Below are 27702 nucleotides of genomic sequence, written 5' to 3' on the forward strand. Positions count from 1 at the left end.
GCCTTGCTGTAAGCGCTGGACTCTCGAGTCAAGGAGTTGCGTTTCCCGTGTAATTCCGTGATTTAGTTGCTTTGCCCAGTATTTGTGTATGTTTCGTCCCGTGAGAATCAATTCAAGTGGAATCTTCTAACTTCTGCTATAAATTTCGAACGTAAGTGCATCCCGTGCGGCCATCAGACCTGAAAACTTCGCCGAGAAAATCGAACGCTACAGCCAATCCCGCGACAAGGACACAGGTAGAAATCGAAGCAATTTGTTTTGCTTTTGGTGACGGATTTAGTAATGTGGTGTTCATGTGTCTCCACAAATAACACAGGTATTTTTCCCAATGTGTTTTTGCAATGCTTGATTTGTGTGCAGAGAAGTAGATTTTTGTGTTGTTTTAATTGACAAGAACGTTGTTCCGTAACAAGGCAGTGGCTGGCTGCCGTTTTGCAGATGTCAATATGGAGACGGATTCAAGTGTATTCTGCGAGTGGATGTTTGCTTGTTGTGTTGTTTACTTTTTGAAATCGACGATAAAAAAGCGATTTATGTATTTGCAGTAAGTGTGGGCTTTTGTTTGGTTAAATTCGCTGATGTTTTTCGAAAATTATGCCGACTTTTTGACAGGAAAGAATGACGGCGATCTGGAAAGTTTGTCTAAAGTAAAAACACTTAATATTTTCCGGAAACATGTCGTTTTTCCTCAAAGTGTTCCTGGTTAAGCGTTTTGCATCAAAACAGGCCTGTTGTCCAGGGCCGTAGAGAGAAAATTCGGGTCCGGAGTGAGAACTACAGGGGTCTGAGATAAAAAAAATTGCCGGGTTCCATATTATTGCTTTTTTTATTGTAATTTATTTTGCGGGCCCGATTGAATCCTCCCTTTCCACCCCATCTCGTCAGGCCTGCTGTTGCCTGATTCATAATTGACTGCCGGTTATAAGTTTCACAGTTGGACTCGAGTTTTCCATGCGATCAGACTCCATGCTTACAATTTGCCTTCCAGGACTAATTTCTTACTTCAGATGCCCCTCTTCAGATCATTACCATTGCCTCGCACTTTCTCAAAACAAACCATAACATTCCCCAACATTCTCGTGGGTAATTTAGTTTTATTTTTCATCCGTGTTTCATGTAAATTATCTGCGAACGTTACCCAAGCGGAAATTGAGCTGACTCACCTTTGCCTCGACTGTAGACATTGATTGGAAATTGATTAGTAATATGCATTGAAATATTAGCGATTATCAAAATAATTGTAACAACTGATAGTGCCTCATGTTCATAACAGTTTTCGCAGTTGAAGGGTGATATGTGGGGGTGTGAGAGGTTGGACTTTGGCTACAGATTAACAAAATCTTGGAAATGGGTATCATAGTAAGCGCGAATCTCTGAACTTGTTTCAATTAATTACTGAATTAAGTCGATCAACGAAATGATGCGGTACTTTTCAAAGCTTAGGTTTTTTGCTGTTCAAAAAAGGGAATTGGAAAGTAAATTCAAGACATAAGACCAAGTAATATTTGATTGAAATGCGCACTCTTCTTAGGATAAAAATGAAAAATCCCGAGAAGTGTACGTACAATGATTAACTTCAATATATAAAAGTTTGAAGCCTCCGCCGTTCCCTTCTGCTCGAGAAAACAATGAGTTGATCAGTTTTTAGCTTTCAGGCAAGGCTAAATATTTTTGTTAGTATTTGGAAAAGATTGGTTGCTATTGCCACATGCAACAAAAAGTGCAGATCGGAAAGAAGGGTGGGGAGCAACGCTTGAAGGCTTTCCACGAAGTGGGTACTGATAAATAATCGGTATTTCGGCCATTCAAACAACGCCACACTGATAGTGACGGTGATTGGGCACCTGCTTCTTGATTTTCGTTCCCCGGGACTGTCATAGACGTTTGTCTTTGGTTTTGTGTCTGTCCCGGAAGAAACGACAAAAAATAGAGGTAGAGTGGATGTCGCATGTTTCACAAGGGACAGAAAACTAGATAAATTATGAAGTAAGGTGAGAATAGGGGTTACTCTATTTGCCTTAAATTACACTATTAGAGATATCGACACAAACTGTCAAGGGTTAAAGCTGTGAAAAGGATTTAACACTCAACTTTTAAATCGCCATCTGCTCTGAAATTGTGGGGAGATTATATATATTCAATTGTAGATCCTGTAGACCCAACACTGCCTTTTTCTTTAAAAGTTTGGTGGAGCTGTGGGGTTGCCTGTCAAAGGTAGTATATGTCCCAGGACAACGACCATCATCATCAACGGCGCAACAACCGGTATCCGGTCTAGACCTGCCTTAATAAGGAACTCCAAACATCCCGGTTTTGCGCCGAGGTCCACCAATTCGATATTCCTAAAAGCTGTCTGGCAGGGGGCCAAAAATTCTTCGGAAGATTCTTCTCTCGAACGCGGCAGATGATTGTGAAGATCATTTGTTGATGCTTCATCTCCAGGTCCTCTGTTGACTGCGGTTATTGCGGCATCCATTTCCCTCTTATAGGTGTCGCGGAGGATTGTGTTGTGGATGGCTTCAGTGTTCACTCTCACCTGATTGTCAGAGGGGATTCTAGGTGGTATTGTTATTCGAGCTCGGAGCACCATGCCAACGAGATAGTGATCCGAGTCCATATTGGCCCCCCCATATGTTCTGACATTCATCAAGGCTGAGAGGTGGCGGCGTTCGATCAACACATGGTCAATTTGGTTGAAAGTGGCCCCGTCTGGAGAGACCCACGTATGTTTGTGGACCGCTTTCCGCGCAAACCAGGTACTTTCAACAACCATTTCGGGTGACCCTGCTAATTGAATAATCCGGAGTCCGTTATCATTTGTTTCTTCGTGTAAGCTATGGGAGCCAACGTATCGCCTGAATAAGGGCTCCTTCCCTACTTGACTGTTAAAATCCCCAAGTATGGTTTTGATATCATATCTGGGACAGGTTTCGAGGGTTCGTTCTACTGCCTCGTGGAAGGTATCCTTCTTCGACTCTGCAGTCTTCTCTGTAGGGGCGTGAACGTTTATGAGGCTTATATTTCTACACTTGCCTCGCAAGCGCAGAGTGCATAGCCGTTCGCTTATGCTTTCAAAGTCGATAACAGCAGGTTTCATTATTTGGCTGACTAAGAAACCTACTCCGAGCACATGGTTTACTGGATAACCGCTATAATATATGGTGTAGTGGCTCTTCTCCAGGAAACCGGTCCCTGTCCATCGCATCTCTTGCAACGCTGTTATATCAGCCCTATATTGGGACAGGGTATCGGCTAGCTGCTCATCAGCTTCATCTCTGTACAGGGAGCGCACGTTCCATGAGAAAATGCGCAAATCGTTGATCCGTTGTCGTTGCCGGGTCCGTCGTTTTAAAGTCCGTCCTGTCCGAGGCTCCTTTCGTGGCTTCGTAACATCGGTTTTCCGTGTAGGGTTGTCAGCCCTACCCAACCTGGGTGACAACGACAACGACCATGGAAACATAAAAAACGCATGCTAAACACCAATAGCTTTGCCTCACTTCCTCCTCTTTTTTAACGAAAACTTGCAGACAGGGAAGGGCTCTGCGCTTAAAGAAGAACTGTCAACAAATTAAAGTATGGTTGTTGGATGTACTTGGCTCGCATGGAAAGAGATCTACAACGATCTAGAGAAATCTTCGCCTAGAGAGATCCAATAGGTGTGACCACTTTCAACTAATCTACTGCGGACTATTCGAGCGTACCCCAACGCAGCTCTCCGTTCGAGATTGTGTCGGGTCAGAGTATCCACTGCGGGGACAGTTGTGGAAGAAGGTTAGGAGCCTTTGAGTGACAGTCTGCTTCTCAAACGTAATACCACAGAGAACATTGGTGTGGAAGAACCTGAACTTGATGTGGGCGTTGAGGTCTGGGTTGATGAAATGATTTGTTTGATTCTGACAGGTTTTTTGATTTAAAAAAATCAAACAAATCATGATTTTTTTTTTATTTTTTGCAAATTTATCTTAATTGAAAGATTAATGGTGGATTTTGAATTTACTACAACTCTAAGACAGCTGCTATTGTTTCTATTAGTCGTCTGTATTTTTTTAATTTTGAGCGGTAGAAAGTCACTGGTTCTATCTACCATCAAGTGGATTCCAAGCGCAACGAAAAAAGAATTGTTTGCCACCAGTGACATTCGAATGGCGACCTTCCGTACGGCAGCTTTGTGCTCTAACCACTCAGTTATCCTGATACCAAGTTTGATTTAGATCACATAATATAAATCATAAATCAACTCTGGTTGAGGTATATGCATTTGCAGATTTTATACAACATCGGATCTAGCATTGTTAATACCTTGGGTAACATCAAGTTCGGTGACGCCGTTAGGAAAAACAACGCTATCAAGATACACAAATTGGTTGACGTGTTTGATATTATGCCCTTTAATGCAGATAAGAGTGCGATGACCAGTCGCACTGAGGACCTTGATTTTGTTGAGGTTTATCTTCAGCTTTTTGTTTGCCTCCTTTTCCAAAGTCGGAGTCATTTCGCCAAGGCCCATGACTCGGTAAGTGAGCAGCCCTTACTTGATCACGAGCTCCGAATATTGCCCCAAAATGATCCGAAGGATGCTGATATGGTCAACCCAGTCGAATTGTTCTTTGATGCCTTCTATGATAATTTTACCTATTATCTTTGCAACGGCAGGAAGCCCGCAAATGTCCCCCAGCTGTTACACTCAAGACGGGAATTTTTTTTCGGAATCACGGCGATCATATCCTTCTTCCACTCAATGGGAATGATCTTACATTCCTGGGGTTGACGCATGAGTGGAAGAAGGCGTTCTTCAAAAACAGCAGGTGGTACGATAATCAGTTTTGTATTAGTGCCATTTCATACATGAGAGGTGGAACTTCGCAAGATGTCATATGAATTACAATCGTTATGAAATGTTTTCTCCATCTCTTGTCATCAAGGGTAAGAAATCGCCCGTTAACGTCCTTGATCGGTTGATCGAAGGACTTCTCATCACCTGCAAGTTATCTAAGTGTAATTTCGCGCTTCTAGCGATTAAATCATCTGAAATAGTAAGACCTGCTTTTTTTTATTCGCTAGTGATATTAATTGAGCTTGCAAGTGGGACTGCCACAGTACAATAGCATAGCACTGCAAGAGGGAGGGTTCTGCTGCCCAGAGACTACTACTAATCTGCCGATAATAAAGTTTTTGCTTCTCCACGAATTCCGCTAATTCGCATGTAGAACTTTCATGACCGCGTAAGCAGTTTAATTTAGGTCGTATACCATAAGATCGATAAGAGAATTTTAACGAAACCCAGTTAAGTCGCGATAAAAGTGATTTCCAATTCTCCTGAATAGCTTGCAATTTCAACTTCGACTCCCTCGCTATCAGATGATCCCGATGACAAAAACGAAAAACTCGTTTCTGTTTGCTTCACTTCACTGATTACCAGCATTCACGCAGATCATCATCCATTGCGGGACGAAGGACATTGCCTTCATTTCCCTATTGTCGGCGTCGATCCGCTGGGGTGAAAATGCACTGTATTATGTGCTGGCAGTGAAAGGTACACAACATCGGACAATGTATTCCCCAGATTTATCCTGATTCGTTGTTCTTATCTGCGTCCAGGTGTATCGTATGATGTATCTGCAAAATCAGCACGAGTTAACGTCTTAGGAAGAATCACCGGAGCGCCAACTGAAGGGCAAATATTGGTAATGTCTAGTATAATAACCTCATCTCCAGGCCTTCCGTTGATTTTTAATCCAGACCTCGCGTATATTTTTAGTGCTGCTTTTAGTTTGAATTTCCGTTTTTGCTCCGAGATCGCAAATTTCGATCCTAGCATGCTTGAGTTATAAACCAAGAAGTTGCGCTATTGATTCAATGATATGACCTCGCTGGGAATCGGAGCCGATCATTGCTCTTAGTGTCACCAGTTCTTCTGAAGCGTTGCTCACCTTTACTTAAGCCGTGGCTTACAGCACCGGTTTTAAGCGAGCATTTCCGTCAGAATTGGCAGTTGGCACAAGAGGCATTGATTGCTTGTTGGCCCGAGTAAAAGTATTATTGTGGGGCAAAATATGTTGGGATTTGCTGCATGTATTTGTTGGATGTCAAAAGTTTCTACTGTACTGAAGCGAATTAAAAATTCCATCAATTTGCCCAAGCTAGGTCTGCAGATGCTCCAATATATGATTCTCATAATTGTCGGGATTGACGATCCGTTTCATGAGTAATTAAATATATTATAAGTATGTTTCAATATTTCGAACTTTACTATTCATGTTTGATAGAAACTCAGCCGTCACTTCCAGTCATGATTTTCCTTGATTGCAGGTAATTTGCGGAACTTGTGTAAATGATTCCACTTGGTAGCTTGTTTGCTGTTAAATCGCTTACGAAACCTTTACATTGCCGTCTCGTAGTTTCCGTTATTGATTCCTTTTGTTTGACGATATGCGCTGCCATTCCAGCCAAATCAAACTTCAAACACTTCATCTTTTCGCCTGAAGACTCAGTTTAGCAGCGATGTGATCAAGTCGATGAACATCTTCTACTACTTCCTGCCTGAGAGACTAACTGCCTTCTTTAAATGATGACAGAAGATCTAAGTCTTGGCAAGCACCAGGTAATATTGCCCCTGACATGCCGCCTACAGTTCCTGCAACTGTTGGAGTATTGTCTAAAAATTATGTCTCTCCTTGCTATCCCTGCTATCCTCTCTTTTATTCATCCTAGAGATGCTCGTGAAGGTGGCATCCAACGCAATAACGCTTGCTGATGGCGCGAGTTGTTAGAATATAACGCTCCGATTGATTACTTTCTCGTTTTCATATCGGTGGAATCAATTAAACGTTCTGCATCAAATTGCAATTTTATCAAATTGTTGGTGGAGATTGTGAGTATTTTTTGATTATCTACTTATTCAAGCAGGAAACAATCCAACTGGAATCCAGTCTTTAACGGACGAGCCGAAGTAGACCTCTTCTGTCAGCACTCCTAATCCCAGACTCCAGTCGGCTAAAGTTTTGTCCATGAGTTACGGCTAAATTTTGCCGCCGAAAGCAGTAACGAGTGGCTCAGGTAGTACTACTCCACCCTAAGTGATGTGTGAGAGGGTGCGCGACTAACCCTGAATATGGTCTTTGAGCTGCCATCGTTTGAAAAGTGCTTTCTCTGGCTTCCAAAAAAGTGGTTATAAATGTTCACTCCTAAGGCCATTGAAGGTGACGTGCAGACTATGGCATCTTCATATCTTTCAAATAAATCTGCAATATTATAAAGGGGAGTCCCTTATCAGTCGTCGGATCAATAGCTGCAAGACATTAATAAATCTTATACAAGAACCCCGAGTTATTGGTTGGGAAGTCAGGAGCTTAAACTTCCGATATGTTGACTTGTTGTATGCCAATGGAAGTGATAGACTCCAATCCTGCATGGTGATTTCAAAGGCCTCCAAGCTATCTTGGCTAACGACTTATATGTTGGTGACACCACAATGGTTAAACTGACCATAAAAAGTCAACAGGGAGATAAGGAGATTCTATGGTGCTCTGTTTATTTCTCCCATAACCCAAAAGAAGTTCTTAGTGGAACATTCATCAGAACTATCCAATATGCCAAAAGTAAATACATGGAGGTAATAGGGCAGGGTGTGATATTAACGCGCGCCATATAAGCTGGGGCATTTCGAACATCAACGCAAGATGCTCGAGACTATTAGAGTATCTGGTAGGAACCGAACGGCAGATTCTCGACTTGGGTACTGAACCCAGTAGATCCGCTGGTGGAATTGAGAAAACAATCCAGATGTTTATAACTAGTATGAAGATAGCTGTCCACTCAATATGCCGAACTCTGATTTGACAAAACAGAAGAGAAAGACAAGGATATTCCTCAAAATAGTCCAGCAACTAGTTTATCTTCGTTTTCAGAGGTTTGCACACAGAATGCGATGAGGAAACGACAAACCATTTGGTTGAAGTACATTTCCTGGGCAGCGTGCAAAGTCTCATTTCAAGGCTGACTCTGGCATGCAAATGGGCATTTAATTAGTTCCTTAGATACAAAATTGCTGGTCCGGATGGCATTATTACTAAACCAGGGAAACCCATCTATACGGAGGCAAAAAAGTTCCGACCGATCAGTTTAACTTTCCTTCAAATAAAAGGACAGGAAAGGCCTGTAGATCAGTTCATAAGGGATACATGGCGTAACATGCCTATCAAAAAGGCAAATGCAGCAAATGGGCTCACGACAAAAATTGAGAAGGCGATGTCCAAAAAAGATACGCTTCATGCATATTCATGGACATTAAACGTGTTTGTGCCTCATTCACGATGATTTATGTCTCGATAAGACAGTATGGATGGATTGGATCCTTCATATGCTGAAGTGGAAAAAGATCGACATTCTGATCCAACAGAAGTTGATTGAGGTAGGATGTCTCAGGGCCTGCCCACAGAGAGGCTTCTTTCTTCTCTTCTATGGCTCCTGGAAGATATAAAGAGCTTCGCACAAGCATTTGCGGACGATGGCCATAATTACTGGCAATTTTGCGATACAATATGGATGAATGCAACTCTATACGTAATCCACAGTATGTGCCTCTGCAACAGACTCCCAGTGAAAGCTAGAAAGACTGGACTAGTTATGTCCATTAGGAACGTTGGGTCAGCTACATGTTACCCACCTTACCAAGGGCGAAAATCCAGTTATTACAAACAGTCAAGTGTTTTAGAGTATCTCAACTCCAAAGAACAATATCAGGAATCCTGCCGGTTGCTGCGTTAGGTAAGTCCTACTGAAAACAGCAGGAAGCTGCTGGTGCAGATTGAAGTGCCCGGTTGGTATCACTGGAGCAATGAGTACTACAGCGACCGCGGCACTCAGCTATCGTAAATCTACCCCTCGCTAACGACGCATATGGGCTTAATACCATTGGCGCGTGGCCATGCGTCCAACTGGATATTCCTTGGCAAATATTAGGTGGCTTAAATGCCTGCCAACAATATGGCTTCTAGATCTTTCAAAAGATATACTCCATCGTAATCACCACGAGCCTTTTGGAGTTATACACCTAATAATTTAGACCTACGGGTCAGTTTTGGAAGACAGAATGGACCCAGGAGTGTTCTCGGGAAATCCGATTATGGAACTGGCTCGACCTCTCGGAAAAATTATGACCATATTCCAGGTAGAGTTATATGCCATTGCATTGGCAACGGAAGAAGGTTTGCGTCAAAAATAGTGGCTCGCATTCTGAGAATTTGTTTCAACGACGAAATATTCCTGATGTGGGGTCATGCCAGGTCATTCGATAATCGCTGGTAATGAGAAAGCTGGCAAATCGGTTCGCCAAGGGTCTGATTCCACTCTGCATTCGGTTATTCACTATCAAATTTACTCTGAATGATGAAATTGGAAGGATCCACGCAACTGAATGGAGACAATTGAACTCCTATTGCAAGACAAAAATACTTTTGAAAGAACGCAGAGCCGATAGAGTGGCCTTTTTGGAGTCCAAGAAAACCCTAGTAGGGATACTGCTCCATAAACTACCACATAAGGAGAAGGATGAGACGAATTTGCATTTCATATGCAGCTGCTCGGCCTTGTCAGATCTCGGACGAAGATTCCTCGTAAGCTTTTCTTCAGAAATCGCAGAATCTGCGCACTCTGCTCCTGGAAAATGTTCTTAGACTCGCAAAAGCCTGCGAACGACTTAAGCTGGAGGTCATTGAATAGGCAATGTCCGGGGCTGGTACAATAGGCCTAACAAAACCACGAATGTTCGGTGCTGCGGTTCATTGCAACAAATTATAGGTGCTAACTTGAGCAAAATAATAAAATTTTATAAAAAGAAATCCCCAGCATCCACCCTGGCCTTAAATTTGAAAACTACATTTCTTTTCGTTTATAGAAAATTCCACGTCTAACAATCGAAAAAGTCATTTGGAAAATTCTGGAGAAAATTAATTTTCGTTTTAATCTTATAACTTCAAGGAAATGTTTTTGTATATTTCAGTTTTAAATAATTCAAACATTTCTGCCTGATTAGTTGCATATTCATTTTTGCATTCAACTGCATAAGATTGATTATTTCCTTTTCCTTCTTACACGTGACTTCCACGTTTCCAAAAATTCGTATTTTCATTTCCTACACCATCAACAAGTTCCGTGCCACCCTCTGCGAACGGTGAAAAATTCCATCCGGCAAGTGACAAGCATTTGAAATTTCCCTCCCGTTCGCTATCAATTCGCCGGACGACATCATCATTTCCATATCAACTCATCAGGTGTACCAATATCTCGTGAACGAAAGTTTCGCCGCATCTTACGAACACCATCATCGCACTCGTCAAATTTTCCCGTATCTGTACACGCCCGGATCGGCGCGCACACACCCAATCGCGCAAAAATCTCGCCCCGTCGTCTTGTCGGCCGTCGAACGTTTGAGTGAAGTGAAATTGTCGCCATTTTATTTGTCTCTCTTGTCCTCGTCATTTTTTAAAGGCGTTGTTCATTCATTCCGATTGCAGCGATATTTTTCCATCGTCTGTTGGAATCGTCGACCAAATAGCGGAGGATTTGTGTGAATTCTGTGTGAAGAAAAAGAAGTTGCCCTGTAAGAATCTGTGTCGTGTGTGTGACTGGGAGTTGCTTTGAGTGCGAATTTTTTAAGTTGCCAGAACGGGGCCAAGAGACCCGTCCGAAACGTATTGATAAGTCGAGAGGAAGTCGTCCCGACTAAATAGCATTTCTATTCTCTTTTCTTTCGTCCGCGAATAGAACGAATGGCGGCTATCCGTAAGAAATTGGTGATTGTCGGAGATGGTGCCTGCGGTAAAACGTGTCTTCTAATTGTCTTCAGTAAGGATCAATTTCCGGAAGTCTACGTGCCGACAGTTTTCGAAAACTATGTGGCTGATATCGAAGTCGATGGCAAACAGGTGAGTGTTGATGTCAAGGCGGCTTGCGTTTTTCCAGGAACCCAACTCATTTGTGAGGTGACAAAGGACTTTCTTGGCGGACGACGACGAGCTGCGGTGGCGAATTGTATAAGCTTCAAACGCACTTGAACAGCGACAATGAACCCCTGACATGGGCACCTTGGAAATTCCATGATTCGCAATGTTTACTTAGTTGCGAAGAACGCGAGTGTGCGGTCACGGGTTGAGATCATCATCCTCGCACTCAGCCCCGAACGGAGGCCATTCGAGCCCATTCGTTGCCGTGCGGACTGTAAAAAGAGTCAAGTTTGCAGGCGAATTTACTTTTCCTCAAATCAAATGCGAAAACCCCATCGAATCGTTCAGCAGCGGCGTAAATTGCTTTCGAATCTAAACAACGACATCCGCTCGCCCTCGACTTGTTGCGCCCAGCGCGGAATGATCGGAGGAACATAAGATTTTTTGGCATTCCGCCGATGAGTCACTGCGTACAATCTGCGCGAAGTCTGGTCGCTGATCGAGTTTTCGATCATGGCATCCATCGCGTCTAGCAACGACGCTGGCGGCGTTTTTGTGTTTAATCCCCGACCAATAGGCAAGTGTACCCTGGGGACATGCTCGGAGTAGAATATGAACTTGAGCGGGCCAGATATGTGCATGGGCGCACCGAGGGAACGTACTTAAGGATTTCCGCTTATTGCGATCGTCTCATGCACTCTGATTCGCGGAAACCGCTGTGACTTGCAGCCAAAACATCTGTCCAAGTCGTGGACGTGACATCAGAACCTGTCGATCTCTCAAGTGCACTTCGAATGTTCTTCTCCCCTTGCAGTTATATAAAGCTCTTATTTGCAAGTCGGCAATGTGCATGTCTCTAAGCGATTGCTGATTACCCGATTAGATATGTTTGGAGTCGAGCCATCAAATGGGGAAACGGAGAAAGCAGAACGTACGATAAGAGAAGCACCCCATCGCCGACCGCGCAGTCTTGCAAGCGTTCATTCTTCACCACAGTGAGTGGAATGTGTATAATCACGATGCTTGTAAACTCATGACAAATAATTTTCCTCCGCTCCGCTTACCGCATTTCGACCGCTTGATGACTGCACGACACATTCACAGAAATAGTTTGAGAATTAGTCCCGGTGATTGTTATCTGAAGATAAGAGCAATCGGAGATAATGCGTGCGTCAAATGATGGACATTTTATGGCTGTAATTGCGAATCGCGGAAATTCTGGATGCAATAAATCACAATTTGAAATGCACGGCACAACGTCACCGCCAAGAAAGTCTGAATGCACAATGGAAACGTTATCTGAGACATGATGCATTCGATTCAACTGAAACCATTGATGACTGGAATGAATTCGTGCTTAATTTGGTCTTTTTTTTTTCAGGTGGAACTAGCGCTATGGGATACTGCCGGGCAGGAAGATTACGACAGACTGCGACCTCTGAGTTACCCCGACACAGATGTCATCCTGATGTGTTTCTCAGTTGATTCGCCCGATTCTTTAGAAAACATACCAGAAAAATGGACACCAGAAGTAAGTTAATGAAAATTATATTATCATTTTGTTTGACAAATTTACTAGAGTAGTCAAGAAGTACTCCCAACTTTATATTTTACGCAAGGCAAAACACCTGTTGATGGCACAATTATTTTTTAAGTCAAACAATGCAAACTTTGATCTTCTATCAGGTGATTACAGATGAACTGTAATTCTTATAACAAATTATTTTATTAGTCAAAATAAACCCTAGCGCGAAGTACACGCGCGTTTGTGGATATCAGTTTCGTAGAAGGAAACGCCTCCCCCACCACTCCTCTTTGTTCTTGTTATGGACACCGTCACACGGTACATCCAACGTCCAGCGCCCTACACTGCTTTTTGCAGATGATGTTTTCCTAGCATTTAATAGCAAAAATGATCTCTAGCAACTTGTCCAAAAATGGAATGATCGCCTCATGCAACACGGTCTCAGATTAAATCTAAACAAAACCGAATTTTTGACGACCGATCTTCTTGAACCAGCCACAATGACTGTCAGCGGCAGTGATCTGCCCAGAACTGAGCGATTTAAATATCTCGGGTCAATGCTATCAGCCAATGGAGAACTGCGTTATGAAACTGCTTCACAAATTAACGCAACATGGATGAAGTGGCGGACCACAACTGGTGTTTTTTTGTGATCGATGTAATAACGAACGTCTCAAATCTAAAATTTACCGCAATGTCGGCCGACTATAAAAGACAATGAACGGTGTCTTGCGGTAATGAAGACGAAGATGTTGCGTTGGACTTGTGGCGTGACATGTTTTGATCACATCCGAAATAAGGATATCCTCGATCGTTATGGGGTTGCACCGATTGTGGAAAAATTGCGAGAGAGACTTCTTCGATGGTATCGTCACGCAATTCGTGTTAACGAGAATTCACTTGCCAAGATAGGTCTGAACATCGAAGTTGATGGTAAGCGATCGAAAGGCCGGCCGAAACAACGGTGGCTTGATACGCTGGATGGGGATTTAGAAGCCTCGAGATTGCACCCAGATCAGGCATTCGATAGAGCCAAGTGGCGAAACCGATGACAACGAGCCGAACCCGCTTGTGAACGGGACAAAAGCTGGAGAAAAGAAGAAGAGAACTCAGATTTGCTAGTATAGATAAATTACTCGAAGCAAAATTATATTCGCTGCTCCATCACTAAATTGTTTTTGCGCCGAAAAGTGATTCAAATGTTCAAAAAAGTGACAGTCAGTTGGCTGAAGTCGGGAGATTATTTTTGAGCCATTATTCTCGATATATGAGGTCGTGCGTTGTCATGAAGCAGTAGCACCCAGTCTTTATTTAACATCCTAAGCCGTTAAATACGCAATCATCATCATCAACGGCGCAACAACCGGTATCCGGTCTAGGCCTAATAATCGTTGGCGCAACAATCTATATTGGATCAGAGCCTTGAAGTGTGTTAGAGCACTTCATTCAAGACCACAACGGTACACTACAGTACACTGTAGGAGGCAATGTGGTCAGCATTGCGCTCACCCGAGATTTAACTCAAGTATTCATTCACAGCTGAGTTGACTGGTATCCGACGTCAAATCACGATACAAATCCCACTACCACCAATGAGATTTGAACCGCGACCTTCCGTACGACAGCCTTGGGCTCTGCTATCCGCACTACCCGTACAAATAATCGAGTTGCTTACAGTAATAATTTCAATATCACATTGCAAAAAAGATGAGTGGACGATTTCAGTTGCAAACTACTAAATTGTCACCATTTCTTTCTTCAGGCGAAGGTTCGGTTTGCCATACATTTTGAAACCATATCGGCATCTAGTGGTTGTGTTGATCTGCGGCAATTATTGCAATTTTTTTTTTTTTCACCGAATATAGTCATGTCGGGTATCAAACGAAAGGTCCCGGCCAGTACTTTTCGAAGGCGATTTTAGTTTTGACATTTATTTGAAAGGGTCGGAAGTGATCATTGGATCAGTGGATACTGTCACATAATATATGCATATGTTACGTGTTACGTACTAATGGGGCAAACATGCACTCAAATGTCTTTATATAAGAAATACACAAAACCTTTCATACCTGAAACGTCCGGTTTCTCGATTGTTTTTTTTTAATGGAAAGAAACGTAAGCGTTTTTTTTAAGGATGTTTTAAAGCATATTTAGAAGTTTAAACAAAAAAATAAAAAAAAAAAACTGTTGCCCAACAGCCCTTTCTGCGGAAAAGCCTTTTTTTGAGGGGAGAAGAGCAGCAAAAATTAGTCTGGAACAAAATAAAAAAAATGTTTCTTAAACGGCATTAGTATAGCTATAGAAATAAGTAGGGGGAAAAAAAGTTCACTTTACTATCGTAAAAAAATCGAAATGTTAGTTTATCGTATTTCTGTGCGGAATGTTGTGGTCCAGGTGGCTCAAGTGGTTAAAGCGCTGGACACTACGACAGCGAAAGGTCGCGATTCAAATCTCACTGATGGTAGAGGAATTTGTTATTCTGACTGGATGTTGCATACCAGTAGACTCAACTGTGAATGAGTACCTGAATCAAATCAGGGTAATAAATCCGGATGAGCGTAATGCTGACCACATTGCCTCCTACAGTATACTATAGTCTATCGTTACGGCCTTGAATAAAGTGCTCTAACACTTCACGGCACTAATCCAATATTTATTGTTGCGCCAACGATTATTAATGTTGTTTTAAAGATATGATATTAATTTGGAGTGAAAAAATAGAAAATTATTTGAATTATGCTTGTCAATTGGAAAAACGTGTTTCAAGAAAAACCCGTTTAAAATGTTGGCTTGTGTTTCGAACATGATAAAACATAAAATGTTATTTTTTAAAAAATTTTACTTTTAAGCTATTCCAGCAACGTAAAACTGTCCTTCCAGGTTGCTAAACTGGTCCTTGTTTTCTTTCCTGGATGCTTTTTGCTGGGACGCGCCTCTTTCGCTCCGTCCGATAAAGTGCGCTCCGCACATTGTTGAGCAACGTCCGCGTCTAAGCTGTAGGATTGTGATCGAATGCTCATGTCCATCACTTTCATAATTCTTAAAACGTTGATCAGTCCGTCATTAAAAGAATTTAAACTTTCGTTCTTGTTCTGCCTATAGTCTCCCAAGCAACAATTCAGCGGTTCGTAACGGCCCAAATCTACGTAGATTTGCCTGATCTAATGAACCTGTTGCTTGCACCTTACTCCGTTCGTAACGGCACTCTGAGCAACTTTCGTACTGTGGATTTTCGTCGGTTGATATTTTATGAAATAATATCGCCCAGATTTCGTTTCTCATATTTTCCAACGAGTTTGAATTCCGTCCAATGGCAAAGCCAAATTCATCAAGCATAAGGTTTGACATCCAATGTCTCCTTGAAAGTTTTACTGTCACCATCGCTTATATAATTTGCGTATTTGAATTCTTGTAAAGCTTCGGAACGCTGAAACATCTCGATGGCAGCATCTACCTCCATTTTACCAGATGAGTCAATGGTGACATTGGTCAGCATGAGTTCTGCGCCATTACATTACATTACTGTTTGCAAGCTTCACAGTATTTCGATTTCACTTCAATGTCAAAGATTTTCCCTAAAGAAATGAAGAAAGTCGTGATTTCGAATAACTTCCACGCAAAATGTACGTTTTCCCCTCAACATCAAGGGATACTGTACTAACGTACACTGTGTTCAACATGCTTAAAAATGTTCTGTGTGTCTGAAGATATCAATTACTTGGCCAGATGGCAACTTTAGCCTGTATGACCTATTTTTCATTTTTCAGTATCGTGGTTATGAACCTTTTTCCGATTTTACAGAAGGGTTCTGATTTGTATAGTGCTCCTTTCCAGATCAGCTCATTCGTTGCGTCATTGCCTTATGCCTTCTAATCTAATATGGCCTAGAACCTAGAGTTTAAAGACTTTATTGAGCGATCCGAACGAATTCATTTTACTAAGGCATGCCCTTACCAGCTCAGAGTTCACTTGGGTTGGACTAAAGCGCCTTGATAGTCGCTTGGCTGTCGCTCAAAATATTGCTATTGGTAGGTTGAAGAAGACACCTCTATCTATGGTGTATAACCGACGCCCGTTCTCTTTGCTGTGGGAGATCCGTCAAAATGCAGTTTAAATGTTCTTACGTAGGCTACCAGCATTTTGGTAAAGAGAATTTCACTTTTGGTTGCCGAAGCAGCCCATATCCATATGATGGTTTTGCACATCATCCACAAGAGGTGAAACATTGGATTTTATAACCTTGAAAATCATGCTGAATTGCTCCTTTCATTTCTTCCGTCGCTCATCATCCTTGATAACAAGCCTAACCTGAACGTCTTTGGGGGCCGTCCAAAGGTTTACGATCATCTGCAAGCTGGGGCCATCCAATTTGCAAGCTCTTTGTAAAACGGTATCCGAAAGAGAAATGGTTTGCGCCAGCATATAAATGCAATAGTGGAATTTCTTTGGTCACGGTGTATGCGAACTGCATTTCTCGTACTTTTTCATGGTACCGAAGCTCCAGCGTATAACGTTCACCCTCGCTACTGAAGATCAACAGAGTCCCTTACATTCATCGATCCGCTTCCACGTTTCTGCAGTGAAGCAGGCATTGTAATACCTTTATGAGATGCGGCCGACTACTTCACCGTCGCCAAAGATAAATTACTCTTGATGCCCGCTTTATTCTCATTAATGTTCTCGGGCGGGTTGTTCAGAGTTTTTGTATGCTAGACACGGTTGCGTGCGGTTGCGGCGATTTGCAAACGTGGGTTAGGAATTGGTCCGAAGCGAGCCTAGAACTAAAAGCTATTCAATGTCCTTCCTGCGATACAATAGAATGTGCCATTTTAAGCAAAAAAAATATCGCTTTGAATAACAAAGTTTCTGATCGAACCCATTGAGTCAGTGACAGCAGCCTACCCAGAACTGGCCCCTTCAAATATCTCGATTTGGCGCTGACAGTCGATGGTAAATGTTCAGAAAATTTGCAAGTTGCATTCTTTACGATTGCCACATGAGTGAATGACTTAAATACCAAATCGATCGCGGCGACCTTCGTTCGCCGTCTCTCTCTGGTTCTAAATTTCGACTGAAGGCAATGTCTTGTTGTTATAAAGGCGGAGTAAGGACATTCCCGACGGGGGTAATATTCATACTGTTGTGTAGTTGCGATAGAAATGTCTTTGATAATATGCTGATATCTACACTGATAACAACTCGGTAGCTAACCTATCTAAATGTCTAAGTCGACGAAAAACTATTTAAAAGCCACCCCAAACAGCAACGACTTGATACCCTGCAGAATGATAAATTTCGGGCTTCCGCCTTTACTAAACTTTGGACCGAGGGGAATGACGAAAACGATGCAGACAATTCGATTAAATCCCGCATCTTTCTTCGAAAAAAACATTAATTTTTTGATAAAACATTCGCAAATTGTTGCATACCTTCAAATTGCCGCTAAAAACTTATCATATTACGTTTTAGGGAATGAAAGTCCTAGGGGGTTTAACGTGAGTACTTGCCGTGAAGGCATAATTCCACGGTCCTCTTCGGACACGGATTGATTTTGGGACCACAATCAGAGCCCCGCCATGCAAGCACAGCGATCCTGGTTTCTACTGAGTGCAGGCTCAGCATTCATACCAGTAGATGCGAGGCCTATCTAACACCTCTGCCGCAACTAAGGAGTACGGCACCCGAGTTGTACAGCGCAACTCCACGCTCGAGCTCCGAGGCGCCCGCGATGTAGGCATAACCACCATGAAACTCCCACTAGGGGGCCAACCGCAAATAACCGGGGCGTGAACACATCCTCCAGGAATTCTCCTGGAGCATATGCTCTTAGAGGGCCATCCCGGTTCCCACGGTACCAGATAACCTCTGGTGAGGCTTCGTGGCAGAGCCACTTCACATGAGTCCCTTGCAGACACGGGTTTGATCGCCCTCCTCGAGTACGTGGGGATGACGTTTTAGGGAATGAAGGAACTTTAGATAAATTCCGTGTCAATTAGATCGATTATGAAGTTTCAAGTGGCCGCATGGTTTTCACTCCGGGTTTTTTCCGCCGACCCCACACAAAAAACTATTCCCAAATATTTAACGATATGATTTAACTACTCTCTTTGCTCGTTTATCTTTCTTTTCTCCGACATTGTATAAAAAGCTTTGTCCTAGAATATTGCCTCCTAAAAATGCTGAATCAATTTATTCAGGCGGAACATATACTTTATTTTAAGAAAATTGAAAATAGAAAAAACAGCACATCTCCTTTGTAAAAAAAAATTTAAAGCTAAATTTATTCTATTTATTTTCAGGTGAAACACTTCTGTCCAAATGTACCCATCATTTTAGTCGGTAACAAAAAAGATTTAAGAAACGATCCAAATACGATACGGGTAAGCATTTTCCCTCCGTATTTCTACTTTTCGTTATTTTCATGAATATTTTGTTATTTCCCATATGTTCAGGAATTGTCCAAAATGAAACAAGAGCCTGTTAAGCCACAAGAAGGTCGTGCAATGGCCGAGAAAATTAACGCTTTCGCTTATTTGGAATGTTCGGCCAAATCAAAAGAAGGTGTTCGAGATGTGTTCGAAACGGCAACCCGTGCCGCTTTACAAGTTAAAAAGAAGAAGAAGGCCAGATGTTCATTGCTCTAAGGGAGAGTCAGAAATATATGAAACAATTTTATTAAAAAAGTATACATAAAAAACAAAAATTTATAAAAACATTCAAAAAAATATTGGCATCATTGGGAAATAAAAGCTACACAAAAAGTTATAAAATCAACTTGAGAAGAAAATTGCAAAAAAACTGATAGAGGGAAGCAATTGTATTACGTGATGAATAATGAATAACAGTAAAGAAACATGCGCAACATATACTACAGGCCACACACAGAAAAAAATCCGAACCTCTCTTACAATAACACCGGAAATAGCCACTCCAACAACATCCAAGAAATCCGACGAGGACTTTTTCAGAGCTACAACCACTACAACTTGAGCAACTAGAGGGCAACCAGAGCCACTTCAGCAATTTAATGATATAAAGAAGGTTGGATTTTATGATTGATTTTTTTACTACTACTCAATGTTGTATTTTTATTCAAATAAATACGTATTTATTATTTGAAAGAAAACGAAAGAAAGAAACGAAAAGTAAAAACGAAAAAGGAAATTTTGTTTTTATTGTCTTGTCTCTTTTGCTCTTGTTTATTTTTTCTGTCACGATCCTTAGAGTAAATTCGATACAAATATATTTTTATTTTCTATAATTTCTATCACTTGGATACATCGAATTAGTATTATTCTGTAGCTAGTACACACTTTTTACTAATTGCTAAATCTGTAAATTTTATTTTTTTATTTTAATTTTAATTTAAACAAAATATATAGTTTAAGATATATAATCAAGTGCTTGGACATGTCCAATATCATTTGTTTTAAATTTAAATAAAATCACGTTTTAAACAATTCCTTGAGTGTTCATTTTCGATTGCATAGCATGGAAAATGCAAGGCAAGTGTTAATGCAGCTTTAGCAAGTGGCTTGAGACTTTCTTTTAGCTCCAAATGCTTGTAGCAGAACCGAGTACGCATGAATCACCCCTCGAAGTGGATTGAGTCATAAATAGTTTCGTATTCATTCTTTGCATACCGGAATCAGTGAAAAGCGCCTACGATGTGCATTGCTAGCACATTATTAAATTTTACGATTGCTTAAACGTTGTCTAAGCATCTCTGCAATTCCAGCAAATATTTATCTTTGTTTGGCAGATATTGTTTACTATCAACATTTCAAGCATTTCCTGAGAGCGAATTCGATCTGAGCAGCAACTTTGATTCTAGGCGCAGAAGTAATTTCTCCCGAAGCCAATTGCTCGATGGAAGAATTTTCATTTTTCCTAATCGTGATAACCTTCGCCTGTGTTTACACCACAGACAATCTATTTATGGGCGGTTCATTGAGGGAAGTATTAATGAGAAGCAGCTCTTTCGATATCTCGGTTTTATTTATTTTTTTCTTTTTTACTGTGCGAATGTATCCAAGTGCGTAGAGAGAAATGTGAACGGCAAGGCAATACAGAAGATTTTCATTTCGTTTTTGCGCTCAATTTTAATGTTCATCATCTGCTTGTTTCGCTGTTTCTATTTTTTGATCGAAAGTAGTTTCCAAACGATAGCACGTAGTTGTTTTGGATTTGTTGAATGAATGATTTATTGTTAGGTGATTATCTAGAATTATGTATCTTCGTAGGCAATTAATTTTATTAAATATTTTCCCAAATCCTTCAAAATAATACTTTGGTTCTAAATTGGGAACTTTTTACGTTTAATGTATTTGCGACTGTACTGATTTGGATTACATAAATAAAAATTCAATACCTGAGGGAATCAGTAAATACTTATGCATAGGAAACAGCTGGACAATTTTAAAATATCAAATCATGCATAAGACAATCTAATGGACTTCCAACATGTAATTTGTTGCGGCCTCGGGACTTTTTTTGGAACGCACTTGTCGAAAACCTTGGCAATGAAAATTTCTCTGTGGTGTTTCGCAATTCATGTAGTATCTGATGGATACTTTCGCAATGGAAACTGTTTTCAAGGTAAAATAGTGATCCAGTTGTTTTTTGATGCCTTTAATTCTCATGAATTGCTCACCCGCTAGGTAAATTGCGTCGATATGAAAAATATTGCAGATCATTTTCCATTGATTCTTTATGGACAGTCATTTTCATCAGAGTGGAAAGGTTATTTGTTCAATGAACTGAAATTGATAATGTTCGGTCGCTCTGATATTTCGCTATTCATGCAATGACGCTTTTTTATATTGTATTGAGTGTGGAATGATTATTGTAATTCTTTGTGAATATTGCAATCAAAATCTAAAATGTCAAAATTACCAGGATGATTTGGATATAATTAAAGTAACCAAAACAAATCGAAAAGTCGAAGTTCGGCGCTTTAGGTATGAAAGGCTTTGTTGATTTTTTATGTAAAAATATTTGGCCACACGATGGTTATGCCCCCATAGCGAATATACGTTGAATATAGCCGATATTCAATTGTACGTAGGGTTGTAGGGTGGACGATTCCGTAGCCTACACAATGACGAAATCTATGAGCGATACCATAACCGTCCGGTTGTGGATACAATCCGCCTCAATAGGCTACGGTGGGCGGGTCACTTAATCCGTATGGATGAGGATGATCCAGCCCGGAAAGTCTATAAGAGCAATATCTATGGTAGAAAAAGAAGACGAGGCAGACCCTGCCTAAGATGGAGCGATGGCGTTGGCCAGGACGTCAGACAGCTTTTGGGGATATCGAATTGGTGGACCTCGGCGCAAAGCCGGGATGTCTGGAGTTCCTTATTAAGGCAGGCCTAGACCGGATACCGGTTGTTGCACCGTTGATGATGATTGACATTTTAGCTCATGGGGAATAGTAAATTGACGGGAAGGGGGTAAAGTTGGTCTACTATAACTTTGTTAATAATAGTGGAGTTTTAATGTTTCCAGTATGATGCTTCCTTTTAAAGTCTACTAGGTATATCAAAAAGTTCGTGGAATGAAAAGCGAATTTATAGTTGGAAAAATTGCTTGATTTTTCTCTGGGATCTTCCGTAACATTTATACATTTATCCGAATGGTTCTCCAATTTAAGGATCCCATCCCTGTAGTGTGTGTAGTGGAAGCTCTGCCAAATACCCGTGTATAACAGCTATTACCTCTTCAATTAATGAAAATCGATATACCCATAAGATTTTTTGAAATGTGGGAAAAGTCAGAAGTCAGAGGAAGCTAAATCTAGGTAGATGTTGCAACAATTCGAACTTTAATTCTATGATTTTAGCTATGGTTTTGTGAGCAGGTGCATTATCTTGATGAAAACTTACTTTTTTCTCCTGTTAACCAGACCTTTTCTCATGGATTTTCATGTCCTGTTGTTGGTCCAAAAGGTTCCAGTAATAATCTTGGCTTATTTTTTTTATCACTTTGGAGGTAATTCCAAAACACTGACGCTAACCCGTTTTAGCTGCAAAAGAAAACCTTATTAAAATCGGCTCAATGTCTGTCTATCTGTCACACGCACTTTTCTCAGAACTGGCTATACCGATTGACATGAAAATTGGTGAGAAGGTGGGAACTGTGAACGCCTAGACATGCAGTGAGTGATATCCTTCTAAGTTGAGATTTAGGGAGGGTCCCCATACATGTAAAAGCAGGGTATAAAATTTTTTTCACCGAATATAGTCATGTTAGGTATCAAATGAAAGGCCTCGATTAGTACGGTCTTAGTTTTTAAATTTATTAGAAAGGCGGGGAGTGGGAGGGGTGGAAAGTGATGATTTCTTTAATGGACTCATTCTCAGAAACCACCCAACCGAAAAATCTGAAAAAAGTCATGAAACTGCCTCTACATGGTGTCCAGGCCTCGAAATACTCTCCGTAACGATATCTGCTCAAATTGAGTTAATAATATTATATTTTTCGTCGTTAGAAAATCTTTGACCACTGAGCATTTTTTTTAATTTAGGAACAGAAAATAATCCGAGATGTGCTATTTCCATATAGCAACATAGAAAGAACGCTATCACAAAAGTCACAATTTGATCAGATTTTAGACAAGGTAGCGAAAGCGGATCTAGCGATGTTAATACGTCGACAACATCCAGTTCGATGTCACTGTCGACATAAACCACATTTCCTAAATATCCAAGTTGATGGACGCCTTCGATGCTCTGCCCATTAATGCAGATATGGAGAGTGCGATGACCCGTCAAATTGAGAACCTTGGTTTAGTAGGTGTTTATCTTCAGTTCAGCTCTACTACCATATCTCCGGACAAAGCAGCATGGAGAACGTCACTGATAACCAGAAGAAATATGATAATATCGATGACAAGATGCAACCCTAGCGGACTCCACTTTGGACCTCAAGGTTTTCGTACAGCAAGTGTGCAGTAACTGCAGGGGCTGCAATAAATAACTCTGCGAGGAAATCTTCATACCCAGCGGCCTTACTACGTTTGAGTGCATTGATGGCAGAAATGATTTTTCTTCTGCTTGGAGGAACAGTCTGCATCCGCATGTAACGGTGACTAACTATTTCATGCACAAGAGGAGTAACCTCACTGGATGTAATACGGTTAAAAACCGTGGTGAATTGTTCCTTCCACCTTTTCAGTTGCTCCTCCTCGTGGATGAGAAGCCGACCGTTAACGTCCTTCACAGAACCATCGACATCATTACGATCTACGGCATTTTCCGCTTCCCTAACCAGCGAAATAGCAAATTCTCTCTCGTCACCGCGTACTACGCTGAACTTCTCGGAATATCACGTTCAGCATCACTCGCAGCGTGTAGCACTCGAGAAAACAGCATTTTTATGGCAGGCCAATGCTCATCGACGCTCTCAGGCGGGTTACTCAGATTAGCAAGAGAGCTCCCCCACTGTCGAGCGACAGCTGGGTTGTATAAGCGGTCGATGTTGAATTTAGGGGGTCGTAGCTCTCCAACCTGATGAGAAGTGGCGGACGCAACACGTAAGGAACCATCAGACGGTGATCCCTTTCCAGGTCGATGTCAGCACTTCTCTTGTTAGTCTCATCTAAGAGACAACTCCTAAATCTACTGCTGATCGCGAAATTGTCGATTTGATTGCCCGTACGCCGCGACGTCGGTCAATTGAGATCCAACTGATGGCAGGCTCTGTGCTCGAATAATGTGCCATAACGAGGCGGTGTAAGTTGTAGTTATTCAAGGAGCACTCACCATTTCCGTTTCAGGTGTCAGATCCCATCTTGGTATTCAGAACACCTGTCACGATCACAATGTCAGCTTTAGGACATCACCCCTGAACTGCGTGTGATTGCTCGAAGAAAGCATCCTTTTTCACTATATCGAAAGTCTCCGTTGGTGCGTAACATTGTACAATTGTGCAGTTAGAATTCTGTCAGTAACCGGCTCCCAGGGCAAAAGAGTATGCCTAGCGGTAGCCGTCAGAAGCAGCGCGACACCAGATTCGCGCCTACTGCCACTTGGCTTTCCATAGTACAAAATCACATTGCCGCAAGAGGGAGAGGAGTACTCTCCAGATTCCCACCATCTTACTTCACTTAGGCCCAGAATGTATAGCGTATATCGCTGGAATGCACCCTCAAGTTGGAATAAGCGAGCTTTCTAGGGATCCTCGCTACCATTGTCGAGGAGTGTGCGCACATTCCAGAAACCAATCATAGTCCGTTTTTTATAACCAAAGATCGTAGCCATGAGGTCAGTCCCTATCCGAGGCATTGTTGACGCTTCTATAGCAATAAAGTTTCAAAATTTGCAGGTTGCTAGCTTTCTATACTTTTTAGTCGCCTCTTACGACAAACATGAAAGACTTTGAGTGTATTCATAAGCCCCAACTCACAGTGCTAATAGGGAACTTCATCAGCCGGTCATCAAATCGCTCGACCTCTTTAATGGTGTCGCGGGAAACCTCAGAGATGGCAATGTCGACACCGTATGATGTGTGTGGACTATTGAAGTAAAGACGTTTATAGCCATTTTTACCGCATTCGCGGTCTACGTCGGAGCTTTTGGGACGCACACTCTAGAGTTGCTTGCAGACGATAGAAACCAATGCGGCTATTGCAAGTTCTTCCGTCTTAAAAGTGAGGGTGCCAATATTTAGCGTGCATGTAGCAGATTTGTGTTGCTTGGACTTACTTGCTTACGGTCTGAAGCAGTCCATGCTTTAAAAAATTTTACTCTTTTTTGACAGGACCCCCTAGTTTTTTTCAGCGGCTTATTAAATAGCAAGATCATTTTTTCATATCAACTTTATATGTTTTCTTGGTCGATCTGTCACTAAGTGAGATTAGCTAGGGTTTAGTACAGCATTTAAGTTTCCCTGCGCCCCCTGGGTTTAAGGCCTGTATGTTATGTAAATATATGTAAGTATTCTATTTAAACTACCGGCCTGATGGATTGCTCTGCCTCTACTGACATCACTTATCGCGCCGCCTTATATCTTTCGTGGAGATTAAAATCTATTTTCAATCGTCGCTATGCTCGTTATAATGCACCACCCTGTAGGCCTTTAGACTCTATTTCCCCACAACATTTGTAAGCGAATGCACTGTATATATGTATATAATAAATATAGTCATACGTCCATTCCTAATGCAATACTACTTTCTTTTCAGATATCGATTGCTTGCTCCAAGTTTTTCTTAACAAACAAATCACCTTCAAAGACACATGCAAACGTTTGCTATCAAAATAAAAATATGGAAACGTAATAAAAATAAAAGAACAACTAACAATTTGAATCCAAGTCGTATATTCAGATTCCCTATGAATGCAAAGTATTTTTCTTCCATTGTTGTATACATGCAAAACACTTTTTCTGTTAAAAGAATTTAAATGGAGAAACTATCAATGAACTTTTAAATAATTCACTAACTCTTTATAATACATAGAATTCAACAAACAATACAACAACTAATACATATTTTTCTGCTTCATATGAAATTATCCAATCCATTTACATAATAAAAATGAAAGGGACAAGATACATCGTGGCGAGAAAAAATATCGATAATCTTAAGTATAATGTCTTCTTTTATTTTCGCGTGTTTCAATGTACAATGCAGAAAATAGATGTAATTTTCTGTTTTCTGTTCGGAATCACAAAAAAGTAAAAAAAATATGTACACATTCTGCAAATTGTATTGCATTCTGCATCAATGCGCGTATTTGTAATATTTGAACTAGAAAGTTGTTTTTTTTTGTGTTTTCTTTTTTATATTCATATATATGTATCGATTACTATTATTAGATTATTTTAATTTGTTTAATAACTATTTAAAAAAGTGCCTGATTTGCATAAGAACGATATAATTATATATCATAACGCAGAGAGGAAGGATAAAATAATTGTGAAGAGTAAGAAAAAAAGAGAAATGCCAATTTATATACAAAATGTAGTAAATTTAATTCAATTCTGAGAGCGAAGGGAAGCATCATGTAAGCAAACTAACAGGCAAAATTCAATTGAAACGAATATTTAATTAGTCATGTGAACAATATTAATTATATATGCAATTTTTATGGAATTTTGAATTCTGATTGATCTACTATTGCTATTAACAATGTCATATATAAGTAACTATAGTTTTTTTTTATTTTCTAAGAGTCTGTAATAAAATTTTATATGTGGTGAGAAACAAACTGTGTTTAGGAACATTTTATTTCGCGTTTGTTTTCACCTTTTACAGAGGACATTCTTGCATATTTGGACAAAGTTTTATTTACCCCTAGGATTCGATATGTTTGAGTTTTTCCTATTAGATCTTTCGAGAGAATGAAAAAAATGTAGAGTTGCTATTTGATTTGTTTGTTTTTTATGCATCCATAACATGGATGCAAACTTCATAAACTGCTGGGTGGGAAATTTTCTACCTTTTTGTGGTTTACGTCTGTGAATTTCGTATTGTACACATAACGATTCCATTTTTTCCTGGCTTGTTAAGTCACTATTTCAGAAATATGCTAACCGCACAAGATATGAAGATAACTTAGTCTGTCCTTTTTGATACTGAAGAAACTATATTTCAGATTTACTTTCACGAGGTGTAATCGCATGCAGTGAGCACGATTTCGATCCTAACGTTCAGCATGTGTTCGTTATTTCATGAATACAAACAAAAGTCATCCAGCATATTGTACTCTCACAAATATAAGTAATGTTCCTAAACATTCGACCATGCCACAGTCATACATCATTTAGTTTACATCTGGAAAATTGCATTCATCAAAAATGTTGGCAGTCTTAGTCCAAATATGAGAGAATTTTGAAATCAAAATCAACATGAAACATAGCTATAGCTAAGAATTCTTTTTAATATCAATGCCTTTATAATATGAAATATTATTAATCATAGATACACAAAACAAAACAAAAAAATATATAATTCCTGCAATTCATTCTTTTGCATTTATCATCAGTAATCTTTCAAGATGCTACATCAACTGTATTTTTTTATGAAATTCAAAGATACTATATTCAGTCCTCAGTGCCATTTTATTGCTTACAACGCAATGGTACGTGGAGAAAGGAAGAACTAAGAGGAAAAATATTGTATTATAATATTTAGCTATGAAGTTACTATCGAAAATCTTTTTCAACCATACAATAGAAATGATGAAAATAGATTTAGTATTTATAAAAAGTATGTGTTTTCGTTGT

General features: G+C 40.5%; 1 protein-coding gene across 4 annotated transcripts; it reads left to right on the top strand.

The window, feature by feature from the left end:
- On the top strand, positions 1-26702 carry LOC119646516 (ras-like GTP-binding protein Rho1). 4 transcript variants are annotated; one of them, XR_005248748.1, is made up of 6 exons: positions 1-316; positions 10765-10925; positions 12325-12474; positions 18768-18848; positions 18921-19509; positions 25658-26702. XR_005248748.1 is itself a non-coding variant. In XM_038046972.1 (5 exons), exons 1-5 carry the CDS (start codon positions 283-285, stop codon positions 19110-19112), a joined length of 618 nt encoding a protein of 205 aa, XP_037902900.1. In that variant the 5' UTR covers positions 1-282; the 3' UTR covers positions 19113-19632. The 4 variants fall into 4 exon arrangements, 3 of the variants coding, with proteins under 3 accessions (XP_037902900.1, XP_037902902.1, XP_037902901.1); XM_038046972.1 differs by lacking the exon at positions 25658-26702 and having other exon boundaries at positions 18921-19632; XM_038046974.1 differs by lacking the exon at positions 25658-26702 and having other exon boundaries at positions 1-236; positions 18921-19632.
- Positions 26703-27702: the final 1000 nt, after the last annotated feature.

The sequence above is a fragment of the Hermetia illucens genome, chromosome 1, assembly GCF_905115235.1.
Source record: "Hermetia illucens chromosome 1, iHerIll2.2.curated.20191125, whole genome shotgun sequence".
In the NCBI taxonomy this organism is placed as follows: domain Eukaryota; kingdom Metazoa; phylum Arthropoda; class Insecta; order Diptera; family Stratiomyidae; genus Hermetia; species Hermetia illucens.

What these genes read in the sequence shown, in the direction of transcription:
- LOC119646516 (XM_038046972.1), top strand. Translation starts at nt 283, where the DNA reads ATGTGGTGTTCATGTGTCTCCACAAATAACACAG. An exon ending in TGTCTCCACAAATAACACAG is followed by an intron (nt 317 to 10,764) that starts GTATTTTTCCCA and finishes GTCCGCGAATAG; the next exon opens with AACGAATGGCGGCTATCCGT. An exon ending in TCGAAGTCGATGGCAAACAG is followed by an intron (nt 10,926 to 12,324) that starts GTGAGTGTTGAT and finishes TTTTTTTTTCAG; the next exon opens with GTGGAACTAGCGCTATGGGA.